At 36.2% G+C, this 23,002-nt stretch overlaps 1 protein-coding gene across 1 annotated transcript; it reads left to right on the top strand.

Moving 5' to 3' along the window:
• Positions 1–4,870: 4,870 nt before the first annotated feature.
• Positions 4,871–22,638, top strand: LOC106071002 (retinal homeobox protein Rx-like). The gene is made up of 4 exons (XM_013231028.2): positions 4,871–5,178; positions 18,598–19,179; positions 21,162–21,380; positions 21,994–22,638. Exons 1-4 carry the CDS (start codon positions 5,152–5,154, stop codon positions 22,363–22,365), a joined length of 1,200 nt encoding a protein of 399 aa, XP_013086482.2. The 5' UTR covers positions 4,871–5,151; the 3' UTR covers positions 22,366–22,638.
• Positions 22,639–23,002: the final 364 nt, after the last annotated feature.

Raw genomic sequence — 23,002 nt, 5'->3', positions numbered from 1 at the left:
CGTTACCAATTCGAGAACTGCTGTGCGTCTGCTAAGGCGGCCAACATTTTATTCATTATAATAATATATGTATAGTGGACAATTCCATAGCCTGAATAGCTAACACCCCTTTCCGTCATAATGGAAAGATCCACTACTACTACTGGTCATTGCAAGTGGAGATGTCATCGCAACGTAAAATCAAAATTTAATAGTAGGCAGACCTGTGTAACGCTGCACGTGTGGCGTTCTAAAAACTCCCGCGGCACACCTGCAAATCTTCGGCGGCACACTAATGTGCCGCGGCACACAGTTTGAGAAACATTGTGCTAGCCAAACCAAGCCACGCACTAGATCTGGCCTCACGTGCCTATCTAGTGTGAAGAATGGGTTCGGTTGGTCACTGGGGTTAGTCTTCAATTTCAAAATAGGTCATGTTATAGAACTAGCTTTATGCTTCATTTATTCATATAACTTCCGTTTAACTTTTCTATTTATATAAATAAAATATTAAAAGTAATATTGGTTTACTATAGAAATACTCTGCCTTTTAAATATCTAAATTTTATTACAATAAAAAAAATTTTCTTGTAAAATTTTCGTAACGATTAATAAAAAAACACATTATAGCAATATTACGCCTTTTTGGATTATACACTTTTAAAAATTATTATCAAATAAAATGCACTATGAAAATAAAGGTTATTCCTTGAAATGTACATAACTGTTCCATATTGTGTTATCTATTTTTAACTTTTTAAAGTATTACTAAATTTCGAATTTTTAAGTTTAAATATAGTGTTTGCATTACACGTACTCTTTCTTTTGACTAATAATATTTTAAAACATATAAAATATGTAAAGTTTAACATGTTAAAGCAATATTTATGAGATAAAAAATTAAGAAATTTAATTCGAAGTACATTCGAAGTACATATAAATAACCTCTAACAAATTTCTTTGACCTTGATTGTCTCGTGGCACTTGCGTAGAACATTTGCTTTGTATACCAAAGGTTTAGGCCTAGAGTTTGATGCGCTGGAAAGGATTTTTCTAACATACATTTTTAAATACTTATTTTTAATTAATAAATAACTAAAAATTGCAATATATTGTGCTTACCTATTTTTTTTTTTTCCATTTTTTTAATACTATTTTTATCATCGTCTGTCCCTAAAATTGTGTTCTTGGATGCTGGTACTGTTAGCGATGTAAAATGTCTTCACTCTTCCCAATTAAAAGCTATCCTTAGCAGAAATCAAGAGAAGGTCAGCTTAATTGTTTGACGTCAATCATCTCGCTTTTCTTTGTCATTTTATGACTTTTGAACCTTTATAGAGATGATTGTGACAGCGAGTCGTGTCCAACACTAGGACCGAACCAGCTTTGAATGCTTTGACTTTGAATGTCCAGTACATGTATCTGTTAATGTATATGGTAGTATACATTCTTGTCTCAATAAGTGATTCACTATTCCAAGTGTTATACATTTAGTAATTGTGTGTATTAGATCATTTCAAATTCATCCAATAAATTATTCAAATTATTACAGCAAAATACTTTCGATACATTATTAAACTTTTGAGGACAAATATGAATGTAGGCCTATCATATGGCATACAATTTATAAGCCGATATGGACACCCAGTCCGCACCTACTTAATGGTTATACTAAAGGTGTAAATATTTTTTTGTTGTTTTCACAAATTTCTGCTCTATGCTAATCATTTTTTTTTTGGTTTAATTCTACTGTGCTCACAAAACGTGGATTTCAAACAGGAATAATTTATCACCTAAAAAGCTTGCCATTATTGGATATTCCTCTCTGTAAAGATTACCTTCAATAGTAGAAATAAGCAAACACGCCTCTGGCTCTTCTTTGTATGAACTAAAGAATACTTCTGGGATAAATGCATATTGCTACTGCAAGCAAATCATTTTGAACTTTTTATATAGAAGTATCTATGTAGTTCTCTTAACTGTCTGCCTGAGATTTTGTAAACAGGTTCCTTTTACCTCCTAGGCGCTTGCTAAGATATGGTTTTGACAGATTCGCAACCTGACCGCCACTATTCGCATATGTGCATCTGGGGAAGGGGGGGGGGGGGCGTTATATAGCGTGTACTTCTAAATCAAGTCAAACGTCTATGTCGAAGAAATGTGTATGTGCAGAGTGAAAAAAAAAGTGGATTTCATAAAGAGAAAGAGAGAGAGGGCCGTTAAATGTAATTGTAACAATTACATTAATTCACGGCTATAAAAGTAGTTATGTTAAAATATGACCTGTTTATTGAAATTTCAAAAAAAAAAAAATAACGAGGGAATGTTCCGGCCTCCGTAAACAATATAAAGCCTGGGAAGAAATTGTATATATATATATTAGATATAGATCCTATGTAGACTTAGATCTAGATCTATGCATCTGTTCACTAAATCTACTTGGTATCTAAAACAATCCGATAGACTACGGTGGTCATGTGGCCGTTCGTTCTAAAGAATGAGGTACATTGCTGTGAAGGCCACAAAGCTACACAAATTCATTCGCTCTCTCACCTTGTTTAACTAAGTTTATATAAGTTAGGGGCCGGCCTTAGTTTTGAGGAGGCCAGATTGTCAATCCGTTTGTCTGTCACTCTCAAAAACTAAACGGCGATAATGGAAATCCCATTCACCCTCTCCTGTATCCTGATTTTTTTTTAAAAGAGCAACTTTTTTTTTTCCATACATAGATACCGTTGTAAACACTTTTCAGGAGCAAAGATTGAGAACCTAAATATGACAATGTCAGTAAAATATTCAAATGACAAGGAGCTAGTCTTCTGTGGAGTACATCATTTTTTTTATATGTCAAATGGATGTAATACTATTGACATTTGATAGATCAATATGAATTCTGAAAGTACAGTACACATTTGTTCGTATATGTATGCATATTTGTGTCGCCATTTTTAAAAACAAAATTAAATAGCAATTAATTTTTGAAAAGTAATATGTTATAGCCTCAGTACTATATATATGTATATATATATATATATATATATATATATATATATATATATATATATATATATATATATATTCTATCTATTCAAACTTATTTTCTGTTAACATACTCAGTACGTTAACTTGCAGATGATAGTCATAGACCAGAAATTGTGATCCATTCCATCACTTGGGAACTAGGTTCCATACTTATTACGTAGACTAAACAGTTCCTATAAGTATGTTCCTTTGGATCTTTCGGCCTGTATACAACACTTACAGAAAGCTTATAACGAGCAGTGCAAGACACAGCCTCAAAAAGTTTCATTGGCTTAACAATAACCCTTATTCTTCAGGAGTAATGAACTATTACTGAATGACGTTCTCCTTGCTTTGTGGAGGGCCACAAGATTATCTATGTTTGTCTTGCGTTCTCTGCAAATGTATTACTTAAGTACTGAATTAAAAAAAAAAAGAGTTTACCTTAAAAAAAAGACCGTCTGAGAGTTTGCGCACTACGTATTTCCTTTACATTTAAATGTCCTTATTCCAAGTCATCACTTACTAATAAAGACAGCTTTTAACTTGTCGCTCGCACATACAAAATTGTCGAAAAAAACAACAACAAAAAAAATCAAAAGAATGAATGATTCTTTAAAAAACAAACAAAGGTTATATTAAGCCTAGTTGTATCAATTAGTTTGGATCAGTCATGTACCTCTAATTTGTAATAGATCTAGACAAACACTAATAAATATGTGTGGATTAGAAATAGTTGTACCACTTTTTTTTTGTTTAGTGCAATTTCATGCTTTTAGCTTTCTCAATACGCTATGATCCTATCACTTGCCTCAATACGCTATGATCCTATCACTTGTCTCAATACGCTATGATCCTATCACTTGCCTCGACCACCTGGACCAGTTGGGAAAGGGGTGGGGAAGAATGTAATTGGTATATGTGTGAATGTTAACGTCATCTCTTTTTAAATGCATTTATACAACAAAAAGTTGAAAGACCTGAATTGAAACTAGATGGTTCAATTCTACTCAACCCTCCTCAAGCCAACACATCAACCATTGTGACGGCTGATCGCTTATGAAAATCAAAGGTTTTATAGGTATCTATTGATAGCTTTGAACTTTAAAGCGGCGACCTATAAGGTATAAAGAGGAGTCTAAATCAACTTATAGGCCTACCACCAAATCAGTCAATTACAATTTCTTTCCCTTGTTCGAAAAATTAATTTGCCTATAATTAATTAACTATTTGGCTATTTTTTTTTTTATTCTTGTGTTGACATGTAAAAGAAATAATTATGCAAAATTTCAGCTTGTTCCGAGATGGGGTGTGGGAGAAAAAAAAACATTTTCCAGGCAGACAGATTCATTGATTTGATATAAGCTTTGTAAAAAGTACAAATACTCCTTCTTCCCTAGTGCATGGAATGGGTTGCCTGAGCTAGCCAGGAAAACCAGTGACTTGGCAGAATTTAAGTCATTGGTTAACATGCATGACTAGATGCATGACGCGTAGGACGTAATCATCATCTTCTTTTTAAAAGTAACGTCTGTATTATATAAGATAAGATAAGATAAGTGCTTAGCTATTGGTGATAGTGGGGTCTACAATAGTTGTAAACAAACAAATTAAATCGGCATTGTGGAGCATTTACTGTGTACATTTTTAGTGTACAAAAACAGAAAACCTTGTCGTTTGTATAACTATGTGAAAGAAACATTTTTGTTTTGTCTAGAGATATTTAGAGTTGAAAACATTTCACGTGGGTTAGGAGTACTTTATACTTAATGACTATCTAGTTTTAACACAGTCCGGCACTGACTCTGGTTTGGGTGTGTTGGTCACTTTGGTCTATGTTTATGTCTTGCTTGTGCCTGATTATATGTGTGTTTTCTCAAAAAATATGGCGTTCAGTTTTTGTAAGTGTGTGTTACCGTTTCATTTTCAGAACATTTCCAGTAAGGATTTCAGTTACGTTATACGAAAGATCTCAATAGTAGGTAGGACCTCACTGACTTTTGGTTTAGACTGACTAAAGAACTTTGGCATGTTTGTACGTTTTACGGCGTCTACAGAACCCTGGAACTTTTTCAGTGCCTGAGTTAAGTATGCGGAGGCTCTGTGCAATATATTCCTTGTGGAGGCTTACATCCTCCCGTGAAGACTTTTATGAAGATGCTCTTCATCATTGCTAAGGTAATGAGACATTAAAGTACTTATTTTACATTTACCCTATTTTTTTTTCATTATTTCGTATTTATTTTTTTTTTTAATTTTCTTTTTTTTGTGTGGATGAGGAGCCCATTTGCATGGTGGGTTACACTGTTTGCACTTTACACAAACAACGACACCTGTTCAAATGTATTCTAATGGACCTCATTCACCAATCGTAAACAAACAATATTTAGTCACGTGATCTTATTGAGAAAACAACGAAACAAACGGTCATGTGACAGCCATCATGAATTAAACATTAGATCGTAGATTATATAGAAGAGATAGAGAATCACTTGGCTAAATGTTGTTTGTTTACGATTGGTGAATGAGGTCCATTGAGCAGTTATTCTCCTTTCAGACGTTGAGATTTAGAGGGCAGATGATGGAAATATCATCTGTCGCTATGGGCGACGGTAAACGCGGATGTCATGACGTCCAAATACCTATTGTCAGGTATCCATTAGAGCTGGGTGGACACAATTGCGTCTTTAAAAGGTCGAAATAAAGATCCCAGTCTTCACCGAGATTGGAACCCGAGATCCCTTGGTTCAGAAGCTAAGCGCATTACCACCAGCCGCCATGTCCCCAATGTAGCAAAAGTAGTTTCACAAATATATAAAGCACACACATAGGACTGCCATACGATGTACACATATAGTCCTTCTGTACGATATACACACGTAGCCTTACTACAGCATGATGTGCATACAAAGGTCTACTACATGATGCACACACGTAGGTCTACTTTATGATGTACACACGTAGGTCCACTGTATGTATGATGTGCTAAAGCACCTGGTATAGTATGCACACGTAGGTCTACAGCATGATGTGCAAACGTAGGTCTACTGTATGATGTACACACGTAGGTCTACCGTATGTATGATGTGCTAAAACGTTAAAACACCTGGTATAATATGCACACGTAGGTCTACTGTATGATGTGCACAAGTAGGTCAACTGTATGATATGTACACGTATGCATACTGTATAATGTGCACACGATGGTCTACTGTATTATATGCACAAAAAGGTCTACTACATGATGTGCACACGTAGGTGTACTGTATGTATGATGTGCACACGTAGGTCTACTGTATGTATGATGTGCACACGTATGATGTGCTCAAACACCTGGTACAATGTGGCACATTGTTCTATCTCAAAAGTATTAGTGGATTTCGAAGATTGCTAGTACTATTACCTGATTGGTTGTTAGTTGATTGCCTTATCTACAATGTAACGAGTTGTTTTTTTGTTGTTTTTTTTTGCTTCTATATGGATTACTCCAAAAGTCGATGTCGTGTTTCTTGAGCCCTAAGTCATTTCAATGAACTAGACTTTGGAATCTTTGGGCGCCTCTGAGACCACTCAGCTCTAATGGGTACCTGACATAGAAAATTGGGGAAAAGTAAAGGCGGTTGGTCGTTGTGCTGGCTACATGACACAATCGTTAACCGTAGGCCACAAAAACAGATGAACTTTACATCATCTGACCTATAGACCACAAGGTCTGAAAGGGGAACTAGTTAGGCCAGGTTCACATCTAACTTTACATTCACTTTCACCTGTCCTTTGATCTGCGGGACCGTTGGGGCACTACACAAGATCTGTTAACCTTCTTTCTCAATTCTTATCTCTCATTTGTCTTTGATATAATTTCATTCGGATGTTCTTTTTGAAAATATTGAAGCCTGCCTGGGTGGACCACTTCGGGGGCCGATTTTGAGTTTGTGTTTCCACACAAACTGTCTTTTGTAACCTTATTTAAATATTTGTGTGCTCCTTAGTGCTAGAGAATAGGTCCTCTACTTCACAGTGTAACATTGTTTAAATATTTGTGTGCTCCTTAGTGCTAGAGAATAGGTCCTCTACTTCACAGTGTAACATTGTACCAAATATTTGTGTGCTCCTAAGTGCTAGAGAATAGGTCCTCTACTTCACAGTGTAACATTGTACCAAATATTTGTGTGCTCCTTAGTGCTAGAGAATAGGTCCTCTACTTCACAGTGTAACATTGTACCAAATATTTGTGTGCTCCTTAGTGCTAGAGAATAGGTCCTCTACTTCACAGTGTAACATTGTACCAAATATTTGTGTGCTCCTTAGTGCTAGAGAATAGGTCCTCTACTTCACAGTGTAACATTGTACCAAATATTTGTGTGCTCCTTAGTGCTAGAGAATAGGTCCTCTACTTCACAGTGTAACATTGTACCAAATATTTGTGTGCTCCTTAGTGCTAGAGAATAGGTCCTCTACTTCACAGTGTAACATTGTACCAAATATTTGTGTGCTCCTTAGTGCTAGAGAATAGGTCCTCTACTTCACAGTGTAACATTGTACCAAATATTTGTGTGCTCCTTAGTGCTAGAGAATAGGTCCTCTACTTCACAGTGTAACATTGTACCAAATATGTGTGTGCTCCTTAGTGCTAGAGAATAGGTCCTCTACTTCACAGTGTAACATTGTACCAAATATGTGTGTGCTCCTTAGTGCTAGAGAATAGGTCCTCTACTTCACAGTGTAACATTGTACCAAATATGTGTGTGCTCCTTAGTGCTAGAGAATAGGTCCTCTACTTCACAGTGTAACATTGTACCAAATATGTGTGTGCTCCTTAGTGCTAGAGAATAGGTCCTCTACTTCACAGTGTAACATTGTACCAAATATGTGTGTGCTCCTTAGTGCTAGAGAATAGGTCCTCTACTTCACAGTGTAACATTGTACCAAATATGTGTGTGCTCCTTAGTGCTAGAGAATAGGTCCTCTTCTTCACAGTGTAACATTGTACCAAATATGTGTGTGCTCCTTAGTGCTAGAGAATAGGTCCTCTACTTCACAGTGTAACATTGTACCAAATATGTGTGTGCTCCTTAGTGCTAGAGAATAGGTCCTCTACTTCACAGTGTAACATTGTACCAAATATGTGTGTGCTCCTTAGTGCTAGAGAATAGGTCCTCTACTTCACAGTGTAACCTTGTACCAAATATTTGTGTGCTCCTTAGTGCTAGAGAATAGGTCCTCTACTTCACAGTGTAACCTTGTACCAAATATTTGTGTGCTCCTTAGTGCTAGAGAATAGGTCCTCTACTTCACAGTGTAACCTTGTACCAAATATGTGTGTGCTCCTTAGTGCTAGAGAATAGGTCCTCTACTTCACAGTGTAACATTGTACCAAATATGTGTGTGCTCCTTAGTGCTAGAGAATAGGTCCTCTACTTCACAGTGTAATCTTGTACCAAATATTTGTGTGCTCCTTAGTGCTAGAGAATAGGTCCTCTACTTCACAGTGTAACATTGTACCAAATATTTGTGTGCTCCTTAGTGCTAGAGAATAGGTCCTCTACTTCACAGTGTAACATTGTTTAAATATGTGTGTGCTCCTTAGTGCTAGAGAATAGGTCCTCTACTTCACAGTGTAACATTGTACCAAATATGTGTGTGCTCCTTAGTGCTAGAGAATAGGTCCTCTACTTCACAGTGTAACCTTGTACCAAATATTTGTGTGCTCCTTAGTGCTAGAGAATAGGTCCTCTACTTCACAGTGTAACATTGTTTAAATATTTGTGTGCTCCTTAGTGCTAGAGAATAGGTCCTATACTTCACAGTGTAACATTGTACCAAATATGTGTGTGCTCCTTAGTGCTAGAGAATAGGTCCTCTACTTCACAGTGTAACATTGTACCAAATATGTGTGTGCTCCTTAGTGCTAGAGAATAGGTCCTCTACTTCACAGTGTAACATTGTACCAAATATGTGTGTGCTCCTTAGTGCTAGAGAATAGGTCCTCTACTTCACAGTGTAACATTGTACCAAATATGTGTGTGCTCATTAGTGCTAGAGAATAGGTCCTCTACTTCACAGTGTAACATTGTACCAAATATGTGTGTGCTCCTTAGTGCTAGAGAATAGGTCTTCTACTTCACAGTGTAACCTTGTTTAAATATGTGTGTGCTCCTTAGTGCTAGAGAATAGGTCCTCTACTTCACAGTGTAACATTGTTTAAATATGTGTGTGCTCCTTAGTGCTAGAGAATAGGTCTTCTACTTCACAGTGTAACCTTGTTTAAATATTTGTGTTCTCCTTAGTGCTAGAGAATAGGTCCTCTACTTCACACTGTAACATTGTACCAAATATGTGTGTGCTCCTTAGTGCTAGAGAATAGGTCCTCTACTTCACAGTGTAACATTGTACCAAATATTTGTGTGCTCCTTAGTGCTAGAGAATAGGTCCTCTACTTCACAGTGTAACATTGTACCAAATATGTGTGTGCTCCTTAGTGCTAGAGAATAGGTCCTCTACTTCACAGTGTAACCTTGTTTAAATATGTGTGTGCTCCTTAGTGTTAGAGAATAGGTCCTCTACTTCACAGTGTAACATTGTACCAAATATGTGTGTGCTCCTTAGTGCTAGAGAATAGGTCCTCTACTTCACAGTGTAACCTTGTTTAAATATGTGTGTGCTCCTTAGTGCTAGAGAATAGGTCCTCTACTTCACAGTGTAACATTGTTTAAATATGTGTGTGCTCCTTAGTGCTAGAGAATAGGTCCTCTACTTCACAGTGTAACATTGTACCAAATATGTGTGTGCTCCTTAGTGCTAGAGAATAGGTCTTCTACTTCACAGGATAACATTGTACCAAATATGTGTGTGCTCCTTAGTGCTAGAGAATAGGTCCTCTACTTCACAGTGTAACCTTGTTTAAATATGTGTGTGCTCCTTAGTGCTAGAGAATAGGTCTTCTACTTCACAGTGTAACATTGTTTAAATATGTGTGTGCTCCTTAGTGCTAGAGAATAGGTCCTCTACTTCACAGTGTAACATTGTTTAAATATGTGTGTGCTCCTTAGTGCTAGAGAATAGGTCCTCTACTTCACAGTGTAACATTGTACCAAATATTTGTGTGCTCCTTAGTGCTAGAGAATAGGTCCTCTACTTCACAGTGTAACATTGTACCAAATATGTGTGTGCTCCTTAGTGCTAGAGAATAGGTCCTCTACTTCACAGTGTAACATTGTTTAAATATGTGTGTGCTCCTTAGTGCTAGAGAATAGGTCCTCTACTTCACAGTGTAACATTGTTTAAATATGTGTGTGCTCCTTAGTGCTAGAGAATAGGTCCTCTACTTCACAGTGTAACATTGTTTAAATATGTGTGTGCTCCTTAGTGCTAGAGAATAGGTCCTCTACTTCACAGTGTAACATTGTTTAAATATGTGTGTGCTCCTTAGTGCTAGAGAATAGGTCCTCTACTTCACAGTGTAACATTGTTTAAATATGTGTGTGCTCCTTAGTGCTAGAGAATAGGTCCTCTACTTCACAGTGTAACATTGTTTAAATATGTGTGTGCTCCTTAGTGCTAGAGAATAGGTCCTCTACTTCACAGTGTAACATTGTACCAAATATGTGTGTGCTCCTTAGTGCTAGAGAATAGGTCCTCTACTTCATAGTGTAACATTGTTTAAATATGTGTGTGCTCCTTAGTGCTAGAGAATAGGTCCTCTACTTCACAGTGTAACATTGTTTAAATATGTGTGTGCTCCTTAGTGCTAGAGAATAGGTCCTCTACTTCACAGTGTAACATTGTTTAAATATGTGTGTGCTCCTTAGTGCTAGAGAATAGGTCCTCTACTTCACAGTGTAACATTGTACCAAATATTTGTGTGCTCCTTAGTGCTAGAGAATAGGTCCTCTACTTCACAGTGTAACATTGTTTAAATATGTGTGTACTCCTTAGTGCTAGAGAATAGGTCCTCTACTTCACAGTGTAACATTGTTTAAATATGTGTGTGCTCCTTAGTGCTAGAGAATAGGTCTTCTACTTCACAGTGTAACATTGTTTAAATATGTGTGTGCTCCTTAGTGCTAGAGAATAGGTCTTCTACTTCACAGTGTAACATTGTTTAAATATATGTGTGCTCCTTAGTGCTAGAGAATAGGTCTTCTACTTCACAGTGTAACATTGTACCAAATATGTGTGTGCTCCTTAGTGCTAGAGAATAGGTCCTCTACTTCACAGTGTAACATTGTTTAAATATGTGTGTGCTCCTTAGTGCTAGAGAATAGGTCCTCTACTTCACAGTGTAACATTGTTTAAATATGTGTGTGCTCCTTAGTGCTAGAGAATAGGTCCTCTACTTCACAGTGTAACATTGTTTAAATATGTGTGTGCTCCTTAGTGCTAGAGAATAGGTCCTCTACTTCACAGTGTAACATTGTACCAAATATTTGTGTGCTCCTTAGTGCTAGAGAATAGGTCCTCTACTTCACAGTGTAACCTTGTTTAAATATTTGTGTGCTCCTTAGTGCTAGAGAATAGGTCCTCTACTTCACAGTGTAACCTTGTTTAAATATTTGTGTGCTCCTTAGTGCTAGAGAATAGGTCTTCTACTTCACAGTGTAACCTTGTTTAAATATTTGTGTGCTCCTTAGTGCTAGAGAATAGGTCTTCTACTTCACAGTGTAACCTTGTTTAAATATTTGTGTGCTCCTTAGTGCTAGAGAATAGGTCTTCTACTTCACAGTGTAACATTGTACCAATTATCGACATGGAGTGCAATACCGTTTATAATGGCGCAATGTTCGAACGAGTATGTACTTTTTAGCCAATAAGTAAATCTATGTTTATTACAAAACCTATATGATACTTATATCAACCCAGTCTGTCTTGTAAAAGGTTTGTACACGTTATTTCTCCCACACCCCCACACCCCAACGACCTAGTGGATCTAGTCACCTAGTGGATCTAGTCACCTAATGTATCTAGTCACCTAGTGGATCTAGTCACCTAGTGGATCTAGTCACCTAGTGGATCTAGTCACCTAGTGGATCTAGTCACCTAGTGGAACTAGTCACCTAATGTATCTAGTCACCTAATGGATCTAGTCACCTAGTGGATCTAGTCACCTAGTGGATCTAGTCACCTAGTGGATCTAGTCACCTAGTGGATCTAGTCACCTAATGGATCTAGTCACCTAGTGGATCTAGTCACCTAGTGGATCTAGTCAACACTTTGCACGAATATTCATTGGCATAGACAAGACATGAATTAATAAATAAAATTAGCCGATTAAACAATTAACTACTGGTAATTATTATATTTGATGCCAAATGGGAAATTGATTCTTCAGTATTCACAGATATGGCTAGATATGTAGTGTTTGGTCCTCTTATATAATTATCATTCTTTCTTCCACTCTCATTCTCGGATCAAGTTGAAATTTTAAACAATTATTGTACCTATTAAAACATGAATCAATTAAAAGATTAACCAAATAATCATTTGGTAATTATTGGTGTGTTTGTTATCGAATATGAGAAATAGCTTGTACATTATTGAGAGATCATGTTCAAAATATTTCCATTTGTTTAGACCAATAAAATTATCTGATCTGATCTGATTCGATCTTATCTTACCTTACCTTAATGTATTTTACCTTATCATATCTTATCTGTCTGTCTATTTATCCATCCATTCGCCCATCCATCCCTACATCTATCCGTTCTGCAGACTCCTTCTGGTCATATAAATATCTTAGGTATGTGCTTGAAAGAGATAGATAGAGAGAGATGAAAAGAGTGAAAGGAGAAACTAAAAAAAAAATATTAAAAATATGTAGTTTGGAAAAAGGCTTCTGTCACATGTGTCAGCCTGAAATGGAGAAATCCCCTATGGTAAAATAATTTGCTTTCAGACACAATAGGATAGTTGACATTCATCTAGTTTACGATATTAATTTTTTTTAAATTAATGATTTTTGTTTGTTTGTTGTAAACACCAACGAGTAGTGGACAACTTATAGGCTAGACGTATCTAAACAGTGCGTCATTGTCCACCGCCGCGGCATTGTCAGCCAGCAATGGGAATCAATCAAGCGAGACGCCTGCTGCCCAAAACACAAACACAAGTGACCTCCCCTGACGCCTAAAATAAACAGACACGTGTCACACACGCGACCAACCGTATTACGTGTACCAGTGTATCCGTTTGTTTATAAATAATGGCCATTCTATTTTTGTTATGAACCTTTTTGGAATTTTTAAAAAAGGCTCTACATCTATTTCATTCATAATGTTATCTACTACATGCATCATTCATAATGTTATCTACTACATGCATCATTCATAATGTTATCTACTACATGCATCATTCATAATGTTATCTACTACATGCATCATTCATAATGTTATCTACTACATGCATCATTCATAATGTTATCTACTACATGCATCATTCATAATGTTATCTACTACATGCATCATTCATAATGTTATCTACTACATGCATCATTCATAATGTTATCTACTACATGCATCATTCATAATGTTATCTACTACATGCATCATTCATAATGTTATCTACTACATGCATCATTCATAATGTTATCTACTACATGCATCATTCATAATGTTATCTACTACATGCATCATTCATAATGTTATCTACTACATGCATCATTCATAATGTTATCTACTACATGCATCCCAAGAGTTTGTTATACGCCTTGGGACTAGCGACAGAGACAAGAGTACATTGTTGGAGTGGGTGGGTGTAGGTGTTCTTATTTGCATCAATGTATGTCTTGACTCTATTCCTACTTTCGTCATGTTTAAAGTCTAACAATTCCAATCCTTTATTTTGACCACTTTTCCTTAAAAGTTTAAATTGTTAGACAATCGCGTGGATGTCTCGGAAAATTATAAGTGCAATATTTCTGATGTATCTGAGTGGATATACTATCTCTGTGCCTTTTCCAGAACATTTCCCTACATAAACTCATGTGAATGAAAAACATAGTGTAACATTTTAGAAAGATCCCTTCATTAATTATTGAATTATTAATTGAATTTTGTTTCGTTATGTGAAAAGATTAGATCATTTAGTAAATGTTTGTCAAATGTTTGACTTGTTTCGGAATTTGAAGATAATTTACTCCCTAATCCAAACCTCCCGCAGGACGACCGAGGATAGGAGCAGGCAAGGTTTGAACTCGGGATCATTGATAAGTCCAAACGACAGTCCAGCGCGCAAACTGCACGACCAAGCAGCCCATCCATCTTGGGTGAACATTTTGTTAAAATTGTCCATTCGTTTAGATGTTGTTAAAGATCTAGTTCTGAATATTTATGTGTCACCGTATGGCCAGATAACTCAGTTGGTCAGAGCCTCATGCTAATAACGCAAATGTCTTGGGTTCTATCCTGATTCTGGCCAGTTTTTTACCTCTCTCTATTGGATTATTGGATAACACTCCAAGACAACCATCAACTTCATCAACTAGGACAAAACAAAAGCCTAATAATTGGTATGAATCATAATGCATACAGACATCATATGCAAAGGAAAATTAAAACTGCAAGGAACAGAATCGCATTCTATGTTCAATACATGTTTGTGATATTTATCATATTTCTATATTTATTGGAACTGTTACAAAAGTATGCCACATAAAATATCAATGTTTGGATTACTGTAATATTTACTGACATGGAAGACAAACGACTAAGAAGTTGTTACATTTCTTGTTTGAAACAGGATTTAAACAAATTAACTCCTTTTTCTCCCCTACTTCATTTGTTTAAAATCAAGCGACGCCTTTAATAATGTGCTTCCCCATATGATGTCAATAAGTGCTGTCTTCGTAGTACAGAACTATTTTTGGAGATTGGTCCAAAATTTAATTAATTCAATATTGAATTCCTATAAAATGAAAGATAATTAAATCAAGACATTGAACCAACACCATCTTTGCTTGACACGTGTTTGTGATGTTTACAACACTAGTCTGTCCTCAGTGGGGGTCAGTCTGCTTTGTTACCCTAGGAAGCTAACGGTGCGCCAAGTTACACACGCTTCGCCTCCCGCCCCCACCCCGTGGTCAACATGTCCTCTGACCCCGAAGTTTATGACGGCCCTCCGAGATGACATTGATTTCGTATTGACATTGCTTGTGAAGTGTCATGTCCAGGTCATAATAGACATTTATGACATGTTTAACCAACAAACTCCAGTAGGTAGACGAAGCATTCTTCCATGGGTCCGATTCTCTGCAAGTAAGAAATAGACTCATCCTTAAAGACATAGCTTTTTATGACACGACCAACATTGGTACACTATAAACATGGTCATGTCAAACACACCTTTAATTTGTCTTAGTTCATTGCTAGTTTAAGAGCTTTTTTAAAAAAAATAATTGAATTAAAAAAATGCGCACATTTATTTTCGAATGAGATTGAACCGGGGGGGGGGGGGAATAGGGTGAGTGGGGGGTAGGTATAAGTTTAAGTGAAGAGAATATTATCAGTTTAAATTGTTAGACAATCGCGTGGATGTCTCGGAAAATTATAAGTGCAATATTTCTGATGTATCTGAGTGGATATACTATCTCTGTGCCTTTATAGAAATATCATTTGTAGTGAAACGTTTCGGGATTTGTTTCTATGGCGCCACAAAAAGTAAGTACATACATTTTGTTTTGAGAAAAATAATTCCTTTCACATCTTAGCGTTTGATCGTGCCTGTCAATCGTCTTCTGTGGTACACTATGGTCACCATGCTTCCTTTGTCTGCATGTCCTCAACAACATTCTTAATGTCTACATTGTAGTCACACTACTAAGCATAGTACATCTCTTTAGTGTAAATCTTCTCTCTTGATATGCAAAAATGTGATTGACCTTCTTGATTTTAACATTTATGCACTTTTTTTGTGTTAATTTACTAGAGATTACATTTAAATAGACATCTGACGGGTTTATTAAAATTATTATTATTATTTGTTTTAAAAGCAGTTGTTTGTATTAATTGTGTAAGTCTAGAGCAGTATGACTATTTTTCGCAATAGAGACACTGCGCGAAAATGTTTTAAACTTTTATAAAATAGATTTTTTAAAAATATGAACACATCACACTAAGGGAAGTAATAGTAACACTAGGATTTAGCTCAAGAGATTCTCTATAGTCATTACTTTATACGGAGAATTTGTTTTTTTTCTAACTCTCCAATGCTTAGGAAACGGAGTGAAGGCGGAATGAATAAAAAATTATAATTATAACTATGAATAGATTTCGACAAAAAATCATGATAACAATGAGAAGTCAATCTTCTCCAAACCATTTATAATATTAATGACCACAGCATAAGTTGTATGTGTTGACGTATAATACCATGCCCCCATAGTCATCGGCACATGGATCAGAGATCCAAATCATTACATCTTCACTGGTCCACCTGTAGTGTAAGGCTGTGAAATGGATTTGTCTAAACACATTGCCTCCCTCGTTATTTACTAATTTTAAAAAAAATGGGATCTGGGGGGGGGGTGAAATAAACCCTTTAATTACCCAACAAGAGCGCTTGAGTTCGAATCCAGACGTAAACAGGTAATTGGTGTGTGTTGTGTGTGTTTATGGGGTGGGGGGGAGGTTGACTCAGGCTATTTGCTGAGCACCTAGCGACAGCACAGAAACGTTCTCCATAGCGCCCCCCACCTCCTCACTTGCCCAGAAAAGAGCCTAGACCAGTGCATTGTCAACCTATTAATTCATGAAAAACGCTCCATAGAAAACAAAACAAAACTACTCCAGTCAAAATAATAGTAAATTTTACAAAACCTCTACTCAAGCCAGAACTTCGTGGAACCTGGACAGCTGATCTCAAAACGTCTCTAACGATTTTCCTAGAAACTTAACAGTTGATGTATATCGCTGAGAAAAAAAATGACTAGCCCATTGGCCACACGGGGTAAACTCTAGTTTGACCGTTATAATGTTTCAAAGTAAAAAAAAAAATAAATGTAAATTTGGCTAGAGACTAAATTCAGGTATAGATTCAACATCGATTTTGAAGGGACTATCGTGTTCTTGAAGGGACTATCGTGTTCTTGAAGGGACTATCGTGTTCTTGAAGGGACTATCGTGTTCTTGAAGGGACTATCGTGTTCTTGAAGGGACTATCGTGTTCTTGAAGGGACTATCGTGTTCTTGAAGGGACTATCGTGTTCTTGAAGGGACTATCGTGTTCTTGAAGGGACTATCGTGTTCTTGAAGGGACTATCGTGTTCTTGAAGGGACTATCGTGTTCTTGAAGGGACTATCGTGTTCTTGAAGGGACTATCGTGTTCTTAAAGGGACTATCGTGTTCTTGAAAGGACTATCGTGTTCTTGAAGGGACTATCGTGTTCTTGAAGGGACTATCGTGTTCTTGAAGGGACTATCGTGTTCTTGAAGGGACTATCGTGTTCTTGAAGGGACTATCGTGTTCTTGAAGGGACTATCGTGTTCTTGAAGGGACTATCGTGATTTGGACATTTCCAAATGTAAGGCCTTATTGATTCAAGAGTTTAATAAATGAATGTTCAGAAACAATTGTGTGCATCGTCTTCTAGGTCTAGATTTAAAGGAACTCTCATTGGAGTTGTTCAATAATACAAATAAACATGGCGTAGTCAGCCGTAGTGTACTGAGTATGCGATAACTGAGTAAATTTCAAGTTGCTTCAAGTTTATTAAAAGAATATTGCTATTACCAATATTTTTGTACGTACATCTAATATTGATTAGATCTAAATTCTAGATCTAGCAGTAGATATTATTATGTAAATTATCACTAAATTATGCATTGCCCGTTGGTCAATTTGTTAACGACTTACATTCACGAAGCTGACGATGTCTAAATCAAGGGTTCGATTCCCGGTTTGAGCCATATATTTTTAAAATTAATTTTTAAAAATAGTATATCATATTGTAAGTTGTATAATGGAGTTATTGCCTTGTAAAAAATTATATTTTAAAATATTTTTCTTTTAAAGTTTATACATGTTTTTTTTTTTAATTGAACAAGAGTTACAAAGTGGAATCTGTTGTTTTTTTTTACTAAGCTTATATCAACTCACTCTGTCTGTTTTTCTGGTAAAAGTTTATACATGATATTTCTTCCACAACCAGTGTCGGATTAAGCTGAAATTTAGCATAATTATTTCCTTACCTGAGCACTGTGGTTGACATGTTAACTCAGGAGGCTTGAGGAGGCTACATCATTCGAGTTCGAATTCAGTTCGATCCAATTTTTAAACAATAAAATCATTTAAAAAGCGATCACGGGAGCCTTCATTAAGAGATCCCTTTCTTTCTCCTTCCCTTTACCACCTGGTCCACACAAGTAATAGGGTCGTAGCACGCTGAGAAAGCTAAAAGCATAAAATTGCGCTAAACTTAAACAATCGGTAAAATTTTTCCTAATCGCACAGATTTATTATTTTTAATCTAGAATCTAAATCTATTACAAATTTAATTACATGACTGATTTAAAATTATTGATACAACTACGCTTAATATAAGCCTTGTATTAAAAAAAAAGTATTTTTAATATTTTCTTGCTTTATTTATTTATGGATACACAGACCAAGACTCACAAGAAATGTCAAAAATATACTCATCATTTAGTCAATGTAGCGAAACAGAAAAACAGTAAGTCTAAAGTCAACAAGTCAACATTTCTTAATCGTAGATTGAAGCTTTTAGCTAACAGAAGAGTCACGAGACGCCAATTACGGGAAACGCTCACTCCAGCGACCACCAGCTTTACATCGCCACAATATACACCCGCATGTCACATTAGTGAAACTGATAAGTTGGGCATTGCTGCGGTAGGACCGCATCCTTCTGCCATTCCAAACGTTGATAGAACGCCAAGCGTTTCCCCAGTGCCTATAGTGCACCACTCAGGTAGCGACCCAACGACGCCCCCGAAAGAGCCAGCGGACCATCGCTTTTCACCTGGCTGGCACAAGAGCTTCTCCATAAGTGCCATCCTAGCCAGGGCCTCGTCCACGCCAATGAAGGACAGCTCTCTGATACAGTCATCCAGCGGTTCCAGTCAAATCACGTCTCCAGAGTGTGGCTCCACCACCTCCACCACCATGTCTGCGGAATGCGTGGAACTGAACAAAGAGAACCAGGCCAGATGTTCACATGATTTTGGGGTAAGTAGACTTACCTTTATGTAGTATCAAGCAAACATATTTTTCTTTATTTGAAACCAGACATTTGTCTATTTAAGAAATGACACAAGTTCCTTAATCAATATGCTAAACCTTAGTCTACAAGACTACATATATTTAAAGGCATAAATTGATCAATAAGTGAAACAAAAACTATTAAAAGCTACAAATAAAGATAGAAAGTGCAATAATCTGTTCCGCTTTTCTAGCTTTTCTATAAAACTCGTTACCTCCTTTTAAGGCATTTGATTATGTCGATATTACAATAACATACAACACACATTCGCGCGCATACTCACGTATTGGGAAAAACTACAACGAAATGTTTAAAGGCTTCTAAAGATCACAAAAATATATAAAAACAAATTAGCTACTGGACAGTTTATTGTACCATATACCAACATTATTTTTTTTCTGGACTATTACTTTTACTGACAGACAATGTAGATGTCATATCAGGGAGTTTTCAACATTCACAACTCTATTTGGATAGTGAAAGTACTATGAAGGATTGCATTTTCTCACCAGATCAGATTTGAGTTTTCACTTACAAACTTTGAAAATGGTGAAGACTACATATTCCAAAAAAAAGTTATGTAATTACTAAAATATTTTTTCGACAATTTAAACATGAATAAAACTTTAAATAATTATGTCATTTAAATATGTTTCTTTTTAATATTTGACATTAGTAAAGTATTACACCTGTTGTACAACAATATTTGTAACATTAAGTATCTCAAAATGTAATGTCCGATGGTATATCAGTAAGCAATAGTGGCTAATAAGAGTTACTGTGTAATGATCTGTAATCTCTTAAACATAAATAAAATAACTAATATTTATTTTCATCTTTATTTTCTTAGTCAATAAAGTATTTTCCATTGAATTACAATATGGATCAACTTCCGTAAACCTAATCTAGACCTCCCTTTACTTGACCTGATCTAGACCTCCTTTACTTGACCTAAGCTAGATGTCCATTTATTAGACCTGATCTCGAAGTCCATTTATTAGACCTGATCTAGACGTCACTCTACTTGACCTGATCTAGACATCACTTTACTTGACTTGATCTAGACGTCACTTTACTTGACCTGATCTAGACGTCACTTCACTTGACCTGATCTAGACGTCACTTGAAGTCCACGTGAACATTCCAGCTGCAGTTAATACAAATACAGAAATGTTAAAACAAGCGCTGTGTAAAGTCTCGAAAAGCTGACCAGTGAGGCAGTGACCCTATTAGTTGATCACAGGCCCAAGGTCCTCATTCTTGTATCCCCCGAAAGTGTGATAAGGATAACAATCTATACAATCTATCAGATATCAAAGTGACAAGGCGCCGATATTAGTCGTTCTCAACTGACGAACTCAATTGGGATGTACCTTTGGCCTTGAGTTGAGCTCGGACACCTACAGCCTTGACCTAAATAGACTGTGAATATTATTGAAGTCTATCCAAATATTTTGATATTTTCACGTTTCGATACTCATAATCGATGGCGCCTGATGTGTATTTAAATGGACATGAGTTGGATTTTCGTGTCTTCCATCCTTGCTTCCATCTTGATGCCGAGACTAAGATTAGGTCTACTTAACCTACAGAAAGCTAATTCAACGATTTTAAATGTTTAGTATCGTTTTCACCCCCTGTCCCTTGATTGGTATCGCAGTAAATGCTGAGATTGTTCTAGTATCCCAATCTCTACACAAATCCCAGTCAGAATATTCGTAGCAGAATATCATTGGTTTTGTGTTCATGTTGTCTAGCTAGCATTTCTTTGTACGACTCTTTCCTCTACTGTAACTTGACGGATGGTTCTGGAAAGTGAGTCATGTCTTATACTATAACTTAACCTTTCGTCTCTTCACAGGATTCCCTTTTGCCAGCCAGTGTAAAATTGCAAAGTCTTGGTTAGGCTAAAAAGTTCATTTTGTAAATGTGTTTATATTTCCCGTAGATTGCACGCACGGCTATGATTGAGCCAGCAGCAGCGTCAGGCGGTCACTGTCAGGAGTGTGAACATCTGAACAACTCCAGAAGAAAGATGGAGAGAACCAAGTTTTCCAAGGAAGACATTCAGGTTCTGACCGACTACTTCCGGAAAGATCGTTACCCTAGCTCACTTGAGATAGAACAATTAGCTAAGCAGCTGGGTTACAGAGTGGTCAAAATTAAAGTAGGCACTATTTAATGACTTGATGAGTCAAACCATATAAAACCTTCATCTCTCTCTCTTTCCTTCTCCCTCTCTCTCTCTTTCTCTCCCTTTTACACACCTTTACACATTATCCCACAGATGTATTCAGTAGGTAAATAACTATCTTTGAGCAGCCGTATATGTTTAAACATATTTTTAAAATTAAGTTAAGAACAATAAGCAGGAAGTAGGATAATGACATATTTGAGTATATTGATATTTAGATGTTATTAATAAAGTTGGGAGCAAATGATATCTTTAAGGATTCAAGAAAGAAAACTACTAAAGAAGGGAGATAATAAACTAAAAAAAAAATTGTTTATTTTGTTCCAAATTTTAAGTCATCTCTTCGATTAGTCTTTAGCCTATTAATATTCTTGTCAAACCATCTATCATCTATCTGTCTATCATCTGTTTATCATCTGTCTATCATCTGTCTATCATCCAATCTGTGTTTAGAATATGATTGCTGACGTCTTCCATTAGCTGTCAACCTTTTAATCTAGTGTGCTTTGTTATAATTTGTATTTAATTTAAATTACAGATAGAAAAACTATTTATATTTTTTTGTTTATATTTTTCTTACATCCAGACCTGGTTTCAAAACAAAAGAGCATCTGTATCAGGGACACGCCAACCAAAGAGTCAAAATCTAGCTCCAGCGCTGAACTATCCTTCTAACCCACTGGCTGGACATCACGCAGTTTTGGTTCCGATGGTCAAGTCATTAATGGAAAACATGTCTTATGGCTCTGGCCTGCTGACCAGACATCAGCCTCCCCCCGCGGTGAATTTAGTAGCCGCTTATCCCCCATACAACGCCGCTACCATCGATAGTAGTTTTGCGCCCAGTGCCAGCCACTATTTACCATCCCCCCATGGTGGCGGGATTCTTCCCTCAGCTTACATGTCTCATTATTCACCAGTACATCCGTATCACTATTTGGGTAACGGCTTCCTATAATAACAAAACTACTCTAACTGCCTTTTGGAGTAATGGAACTCAGAGTATGTCTATACCATTGATGCTATATGCCGACTGACCAACAGAGAGCGCTTGGATAGAAGAATTTAAACCTAGTTACTGAGCTATTAATAGCGAATTAGTTTCGTCATTAAAGTCTAATTGGTCTTTGACTATTCTACAGGAAAATTGATTAACATGCATGATTTAATGAGAAAAAAATAACCCCAATAAACAATTGCCAATATTTAATTACATTTCCAACAAGACGCAATTTAGAGGTATATATATATATATATATATATATATATATATATATATATATATATATATATATATATATATATATATGTGTATATAGTAAATGTAATTACTATTTCACTTAAAAGCGCCACTATTTCTAATTTCAAAAGAGAAACATTTTGAAAGAATTTGGAAGTTCTTTTAAGTCAGTCTAGATATATCTAAATTGGTCATGGACATTGCTGGATCATGTGATGATGTAACTCTTTTTTTTTTCGAAACAAAATCTCTCCCCTCCCCCCCTCTAAACAACTCATTGTGATACTAAAACAACTTGTTTCCGTGTTTTCTATTTAAATCTCTGTCTGTGTTGTACTTACAGCTGGTCTAGTTG

Source organism: Biomphalaria glabrata, chromosome 2, assembly GCF_947242115.1.
Source record: "Biomphalaria glabrata chromosome 2, xgBioGlab47.1, whole genome shotgun sequence".
NCBI lineage: Eukaryota > Metazoa > Mollusca > Gastropoda > Planorbidae > Biomphalaria > Biomphalaria glabrata.
Note: the sequence above shows the minus strand (reverse complement) of the source record. Positions and strands in the feature narration are given on the sequence as shown.

Bases quoted from the DNA above. Each gene is read 5' to 3' on its own strand.
- LOC106071002 (XM_013231028.2), top strand. From the start codon at position 5,152: ATGAAGATGCTCTTCATCATTGCTAAG. The intron at 5,179-18,597 runs GTAATGAGACAT...ATGGATACACAG, and splicing joins TGCTCTTCATCATTGCTAAG to ACCAAGACTCACAAGAAATG. The intron at 19,180-21,161 runs GTAAGTAGACTT...TATTTCCCGTAG, and splicing joins GATGTTCACATGATTTTGGG to ATTGCACGCACGGCTATGAT.